The sequence below is a fragment of the Hydra vulgaris genome, chromosome 11 (genome assembly GCF_038396675.1).
Source record: "Hydra vulgaris chromosome 11, alternate assembly HydraT2T_AEP".
NCBI lineage: Eukaryota > Metazoa > Cnidaria > Hydrozoa > Anthoathecata > Hydridae > Hydra > Hydra vulgaris.
The window spans coordinates 49,851,464-49,860,000 of record NC_088930.1 but is presented as its reverse complement, the minus strand read 5'-3'; the positions used below and the strand labels follow the sequence as shown (position 1 = coordinate 49,860,000).

The following is an 8,537-nucleotide window of genomic DNA, read 5'->3' as shown; positions in this document are numbered from 1 at the left end:
TATATATGTATATATATATATATAATATTATATGTATATATACATATATATATATGTATATATACAAATATATATATGTATATATATATATATATACATAATATACATATATATATATATATATAATATACATATATATAAATATATATATATATATATATATTATGTATATATTATAATATTATATATATATGTATATATACATATATATATGTATATATACATATATACATATATATATATATATGTATATATATACATAATATACATATATATATATATATAATATACATATATATAAATATATATATATATATACGTATATATATATAATATTATATATATATATATGTATATATACATATATATATGTATATATATATATATATATATACATAATATACATATATATATATAATATACATATATATAAATATATATATTTATATATATATATATATATATATATATATAAATATATATATATATATATACATATACATGCCAAGCTGAGCTGTTACAGACAAAAGATCAGATTCAAGATCAACTACCTGTTCTAAGTGATTGAAAAGTGATGATTGTGAGATAAAATATCAACAAAAAAAAAATGTTTAAAAAAAAAAATACTTCAGACAACAGTTGGTCAAAGTTTTTATAAGAGCAGTGTGTGTTTGCAGGCCTTAGAGCAACCTAAATGTTAATGTTAAAGAAAACATCTATCATCAATAATATAAAAGAATTGAACATTAAAGTTAATTTTAAAGAAAACATTTATCATCAATTATATAAAAGAATTGAAAGTTACTGTTTGATTATCAAAAATACAAACTTCTATTGATAAGATTGTGAAGCAGTTAACTGTAGTGAAGAGGAAAAAGACATTAAAAAAAAAAAGTAAAATAATATTGCAAAGAAAATAGTGTAAAAGATTTTTAAAAAATATTGTAGAGAAAAGAGTGTGAGAAAAAAAATTAAAAAAAATTTTTTTTTTACATTTTTTTTTTTTTGAGAGGATGGTGTAAAGAAAAATGTATGTACTAGGTTGTCCCATAAGTTCGCGGGCACTTGAAGCTAATATTTTCAAACATAATTTTTTTTATGACATTTGACTCAAATCAATTAATGATTGATATTATTTTGTAGTATTTTTATTCCTCTTTAAAATGGTGTATCGCTTTTTGTAATTGTGATTTAAAAATGTGTCTTTTTAGTTCTAAAATGACGGACGAAAAATATGAGATTCGCGTACTTTTGCGTCACTATTGGAAAAAAGGACTGAGTTCAAAAGATGCAGCAGCTGAAATTTGCAATGTGGAAGGCGAGGGAATGGTCAAGAAAACCGCAGCGGCCAAATGGTTCAAGCGCTTTAACAATGGCGAAACCAGCCTTGCAGATCTACCCAGGTCAGGCCGTCCATCGACAGTAAACAATGAGGCGCTGCGCGAGCTGGTGGAGCAGCAACCACAAACTAGCACCCGCAGATTGTTGGCAGAGCTCGGCCCTTCCAAGTCCACCATCGATCGCCACCTCCATCAAATCGGACTCGTCAATAGGCGCTGCCGAGAAGTTCCTCACGAATTGACGCTTGCGCAGCAAAAACGACGCGTCGACACCTGCACCCATCTGCTCGAAAACCCCAAGGACCTTCCTTTCTGGCGTCGAGTTGTTACTGGAGATGAAAAGTGGGTCTTCTTCCGTAACGCCAATAAGGCGAACGTTTGGATCCAGCCCAGCCAACCCGCTCTACAAGTCGCCAAACAGGATCGGTTCGTTCACAAGGTCATGTTGTGTGTTTGGTGGAATTTCGAGGGGATAATTCACTTTGAGCTTGTTCCAAATGGTCTTGCAGTGAACGCCGCACTCTACACTGAACAACTGGATCGTGTTTACGCCGCTCTCTCGGCTCATTATCCTGCCTTGGTCAATCGAAAGCGCGCGCTCCTGCTACACGACAACGCTCCAGCACACACCGCCATTCGCACCAAGGAAAAAATTGGAATTGAAGTTCTTCCTCATCCTGCATACAGTCCGGACTTTGCGCCATCCGACTACCACCTGTTCCGTTCGATGGCTCACTTTCTTCGCGGTAGGACCTTCGATTCTTTGGAGGAGGTCGAAAATGGGTGTAGAGAGTTTTTCGCCTCCAAACCGGCGGAATGGTATCGTCGCGGAATTGAGCAATTGGCGCAAAGATGGACGAAAGCTGTAGAAAGCAATGGAATTTACTTTGAAGAATAATTGTTAATAAATATTAAGTTTCAATGAAATAAAGTTTTGTCGCAAAGTGTCCGCGAACTTATGGGACACCCTAGTATAGTTAAAAATTGCTCAAATTTAGAAAAATGTATATATAAGTTGTAAGGTTTGTAAGGTAAAGAGAGTTAATGAATTGGTGTAACAGAAATAATTTAAGGAAAGGAGAGTTAATGAAAGGGTGTAAAAAAAAAATATTGCAAGGGAAAAAGAATTGATGAAAGGGTGTAAAATAAATATCGCAAAAGAAAGAGAGTCAATGAAAGAGTGGAAAAAAGGAAAAAAAGGAAAAAAGGAAACATTGTAAGTTTCTTTTTTTTTAAAAAAACAAACAAAGAATTGTACAAAATTGTAACTTGAACTAAATCAGCATTTTAAGGATTGTTTCTTTTTAAAAAAGATACAATTTCTGCTAACTGACTGTGAGTACGATCAGCAACACATAAATTGGCAATCATATCTTTGCGTAAAAGTTCATCCTCAGATAGCCCTAAATAATTCAAATTATTATAAAACAATTTTTTTTTAATTGTTCATTAGAAAAACTAAATGCAAAAATTGTTTGTAATATATCTCATCATCAAAGAAAAAAAAACATTTTTTATTTATAGTTTTATGGTCATATAGAATACAAGAAAGGGTATAAAAAAAATTACCAATAGTTTTAAAAAAATTGAAACAGAAAAAAAACCACCTGAATACACTCTATGAGAAAGCAATATATGGATAATATTAAGAAACCCTTGTACGAGAACCAAACAGTTTTCATCTGTATTTTCGCCATTTTCATTTTTTTCAGTAAAATGAAGCCATTGTCTAAGTGAAAGTCTAAAAAAGACAACATCTCAGTTAGTCAGATTGTATATAAAATACTTACATGGTTACACTTTGATTTGTAAAAAAATAAAAAACTTTTTTTTTAGAATAACTAAAACTATAACAAAATCTTTTTAAATTAAACTTGTAAAAAATGTAAATAAATTTATTTTTCATCAAATAGTTTTAGTTTATATATATTTATTTTACTATTTTATTAATTAAAGCATATACAAATAAATATAATAATTCAAACATAAAAGTATTTTTACAATATCATAAAAGATATTAAGAGAAATCTGGACAAAATAAGCAAATTCTGGAAGTGATGTCTTCAAATTGTCCTCATTTTCAGATATTTTGTAAAAGACAATGAAAGTAGGCCACTAGTAAATTTTTTTTTCAAAAATTCCTATTTATTTTGGAGACATTGAGTCCCAAATATTGGCTCATTTTGAGAAAATTTTGCGCATGGAGTGCAATTGCAAACTGAGGAGCAGTTTTAGCAACATGAATATCACAGAAACATTTCTTTTTAATTTTATGCTAATTTGGGTAGATTTCTACAGTAAAAGTAAAAATTTAACAAATTTTACATTTTTGGTTCTCTAGAAATCATGGTTCGAAACCACAAAACTTGAAATTTTAACCTAACTTTCAGCCCTTATATCTCTTAAGGCCAATGTTTGCATGTAGTTTTCTTAGGTGTTTTTAAAAGGCACTAAGACATACATTGATTTTATGGAACAAAAATCATGTGAATACAAAGACCTGGGAAGGAGTAACTTGCCAAAAATCACTTTTTGCGTTCAAGGCGCTTTGATAGATTACTCATAACAACCGTGGCCTTAGGTCTGCCATGAACAGTATAAGTTATTTATTTTCCTTAAACATACATCTTTCAATGCCTGAAAAAAAATCTATGTGCTTGGGTGATAAAAAGTCTACAGAAGTCCTAGAAGTATTCTTATTTTGCCAACTTTTTAACTAAAAAATACCCTAGCAATGGTATAGATATGCTTACCATGCTGATGAGTATAAATACCCTAGCAACGGTATAGATACTCATCAGAAATGCTCATCATTTACTTATATTACATGCATATACTTATATTTATTTTATATACTAGAACATTTTATTTATTACACTTTTAGATAGAACAAGATAATACTGCGGGGACAAAATGACTGCCGACTTGGTGTGATATTTGTGTTAATGACTACTTGGTATGTACCATGCTTTACTTAAGTTACATAACATAAATTTCTTTTAGCAGTTTTCAGTAGAAGAATTGAAATTTTTTAGTAAAAACTGCTTCTGTTTAATTTTAGTCAATAAATAATTATCAATAAACAATTATCAATTATCAATAATATGTCAGAGAGCAAAAATAAAATCAGTCCTTATGAGAAATGCATATATTTTAATAAAGAGAAGAGTTCTTGCGGTCCTTATATAATAATATCAGCTTATATGTCAGATACTTCTTTATGGAGAATTCTTCGTGGAATAAAACCTTTTCAAAGGAAAGCTTTGGCTGGTCTTGATGATGTCACGGCAGCTGGTATGGATGGGTTTCAAACTTTGATTGCTATTTCTGAAAAGTGGAAGTATAAAAATATTACTAAGTTCCTTGAAAAGGAAGAAGATGAATTCAGAGCAAGTTTGCTAGCAGCTGAGGGCAATGTTAAAGCCAAGTGAATATGTGACAACTCAATAAATTCGATCATTATTCTGTAGGCAAGTAAATTAACTTGTATATTTACAAATTCTCAGAGTATGTATGATAAAAAACGTGACTTTTTCTTTTCTTGGGACTTGAGATAAATATTAAGCAATTTCCTTTATCCTTCAAGTGTAATTTTTTAGATGGAGTAAACAAAAAAAAACAGGAAGGTTGGTAACCACTTTTTGTGAAGAGTTTAACTTAACTGATGATATGATTGATGAAACGGTTGATTTGAAAGATGCACCTGAAAACCAAGAAGATTATTTAAACAACGATATTCAGTTGATTGCAAAAGAATTCGCAGGGGATTTTCAAATCGGTGATTGGATTGTTGTTTCATACTTTTTGCAATGGTATCCTGCAATAATTTAAAATGTAAGAAGTTATAACACTATAATATTGTATTTTTGTGTATTGAGATCTTTTACAAAATTATTGGTTTATTAACCATATTAACTAATTTCAAGGAATATTTAGGAAGCAGCAATGATTAGATTTACTTTATCTTTACCTCAACCATTAGGTCAATGATGATGATATTTATGTTTCTTGTATGGAATATTTTGCTGCACCCGGAGAGAACTGCTTCAAGTGGCCAACCAAAAGAAAATATTCTCCAATATTCATCTCTTGATGTTTTTTGTAAGATTGATGCACTAACACCAACTAATCATAGAGGAGATTATTCATTCTCAAAAGACGATATTGACAAAGTGGAAATTCAGATTGGCCATTAATAAACTTCTTATATTTTTTTTGTAATTCTTAGAAAACTGTATTTCCCATCAATTTTAAACGGAGAAATAGTTGATCTTGAAGTTGAAAGTTTGTTGGTTGAAAAGTTGAAGTTTAATGGTTCTTTCATTGATAAAGTTTAAAAACTAGTTTTTATCAAGTATTCTTGTACAGTTCCGTTTTAAAAAATATTATATTAAAATTTTTAATCGCAGTACTAATTATTAAGGCTGGAAAGTAGCCATTGCTAAGTCATAAAAAAGCTACAAACAATAAAGTTTTCATATCGTTTTACTTTACAGAAAAAAAACTATCAGTTCAGTGACGCAACGTTCAGTGATGAAACAAAATATATATATATATATATATATATATATATATATATATATATATATATATATATATATATATATATATGTATGTATGTATATACTCTTACTTAGTTGTCTTAAATTTTACCATAAAATAAACTTTATGTGTTTTTTTTTAATTAATTCAAAAGACCAGAAATAATTTAATTAATGTAAAAGACCAGAAAAACTTGAAAAAAATTATTTTTATCATTGATTGATTGCCTGCCCAAACCTTAGTCAATGTAGCATTACTCTTTGCATATTCTACCTTTTTGACAGTCAATGTAGCAGCACTCCTTATATGTTCTACCTAATTTTCAGTCAATGCAGCAACACTCCTTGCATGTTCAGCCTATTTGTCAGTTGATGTATGTAAACAGTAAAAAAATAAAATTAGAAACATTCATTTGCTTATCTAATTTTTTATAAAATCTAACTTCCTGTTTAGTTATAAAAATATAAATATATAAGTTATAAATTTCAAATAAAAAATTACCCTCTAAAATAAAAGCTCTAATGTTGTTGTAGTTTATTGACAAAAACATTTTAAAATTTAATTTCAGAATAAAATATTCAATTCACTGTTCCCCAATTTGACTGCCAGGATAAAAATTGTGTCACTCAAACAAATTATGGTTTAATATAACACTTAGGACCATAGAAGTTATTTCCAATTGTTTTTAAAATCAAAATGACCGTGGCACATAGCTTTTTTTAACTTTTCTTGGCTATTTTAAAGGACTAAAATAGTAGTCGGAAACAGGAGCTACTATGGTCTGCATAAGAGTGGGGGCAACCAACCATTAGAGATATTTCAGGAAAAATAAACTATAGTTGGTTGCCTTATTTAACTATGCGTCAAAAGTGGGAGGAGCAATAAGTCTACCATCATTTTTCGGCGCTGAAATCACAATTTTAAAAAAATATCAGCTTTTATTTCTTCATTATTTTAATTGTCATTTTTTTACCAAGTAATAATAATATAGTCAAACAATAGATATAAAGTTCTATATTTTTAATTGAAGAAAATACACACACATTAGGTGTGTGTGTTTTATTACACACACACATTAGGTTATTCTACTTCCTCCAAAATGTTTAACAGCTGCTAAAAGTTTATCGCTATGCTCTGAATGTCCTTCACTTCTTTTATATCTAGACCAGGTTGGTTTAAAGTTGGCATGTATTGATTCACCACATTGTTCAGCATATCTTCCTAAACCACATCTATGATACTTAACAAATGGAACTACATGGCACAAAATAATATGAATTTTCCAAGTCAAACTTGGAAAAAAAGTCTTTTACCAAAGATTAAAGCTAGCTCTTGTGCAGAGATAAACGAGTTCTTTAACTTGGAGATTCTTCAATTCCAGTTTCTAAAGTGTTACCAAAGCACGCATCTTTAACAGATCTGAAGTTTTTAAGACATTCAACAAAGGGAGTGAGATGATAATGATTGTTTTTAATGACAAGCTCTAATTCATCAAGATTTTTAATGATAGCATTTGAGTTGTTGCCATACCAACCTCTACCTTGGTAACCTCATTAAGAATATTTTTCGATTTCAACCACTCATCAAAACCAGGCCATAGATCTAATAAAAGAGTTCCTAGTAATGAAACAAATCCTATCATAAGGTGTAGTTCTGGTGGAGCGACAAGGTACTGTATTAAAGTTTTAGGATCTTCTTCTAAGTAGATAACTCTGGGATTTATTACATTCATACAATCTTTCATAAGGGCCTTGTTGAATCCAGTCTCAGCATATTTGGAGTACCAATAATCCAGGCTTTCAAGAGATCTCAATTTTCCTGACTCTGTTGTTGAGAGCCCCTTGCACCAAAGACATGCTCTCAAACCAGCATGAAATGATAAACCAAATACTGAATTAGCACATTTTAAATCAAAGGCTATATTGAATTGAACATTCTGCAAGTTTAGTTTTTCTAGAATAAGTCGTAAATTATAATTTGATTCTGGAACATTTTCTGTGATTCCAAGTATCTGGTATCTTTGAACTCCACTGTTTAGAAACCTTCCAGAGTTTACATTATTATCTTCTGGATCAAATATATTTACAATAACTTTCAAGAATGAACCTCCTGAGTCTAAAGAAATACGTACAAGAGTACTAAATGGATCCATTTTCCGCTGTTCAATTATATTTAAAATGAAATTTGATGTTTCTTGGACAAATACAACATCTCTACGAAAAACAGATTCATTTGGTCCCAAGAACTCAATCTAAATAACAAATATTATTTTAATTATTTTTCTTTGGTATTTTGTAATTAGTCAATACTTATATAATCCATTACCTTTTCAACTTCATACAATTTTGAGATGGATTCTTCGATTTCATTTAGTTTTTCAAAGATATTTGATTCAATGGATGATTTATCCATACCTTTTATACCCTTTCTTAGAACTGCTATCGTATCTTTTGTTTTATTTAATGAGAGTTCTAAAACAATTTGCAATTCTTGTACAATTTGAACAGATAATTGTCTGATAGATCGCCTATCAGTTTTCTTTTCAGGCGTACCAACCTTTATAGTTAGTGGTTTTCCTCTTGTTGATATATATTGTTGGACCTATATGTTATTTTGTCAGTTTCCATTTTTCTCTTAAGTGTTCCTGCTGCAACT

The 8,537-nt window shown here is 29.7% G+C and overlaps 1 protein-coding gene across 2 annotated transcripts in view; it reads right to left on the bottom strand.

Annotated features, from left to right (window-relative positions):
* LOC100206554 (E3 ubiquitin-protein ligase ubr3) overlaps window positions 1-8,537 on the bottom strand; it is a 99,078-nt gene that overhangs the window by 55,921 nt on the left and 34,620 nt on the right. For both annotated transcript variants that reach the window (XR_010641542.1, XM_065809107.1), the window contains exons 12-14: window positions 2,948-3,081; window positions 2,658-2,743; window positions 628-690 (exon numbers count right to left, since the gene is read on the bottom strand). Coding sequence is in view for 1 of the 2 variants with exons in the window: in XM_065809107.1 (XP_065665179.1) it covers window positions 628-690; window positions 2,658-2,743; window positions 2,948-3,081 (283 nt within the window). In the remaining variant the exon portion in view is untranslated. The remainder of the gene's footprint in view (window positions 1-627; window positions 691-2,657; window positions 2,744-2,947; window positions 3,082-8,537) is intronic.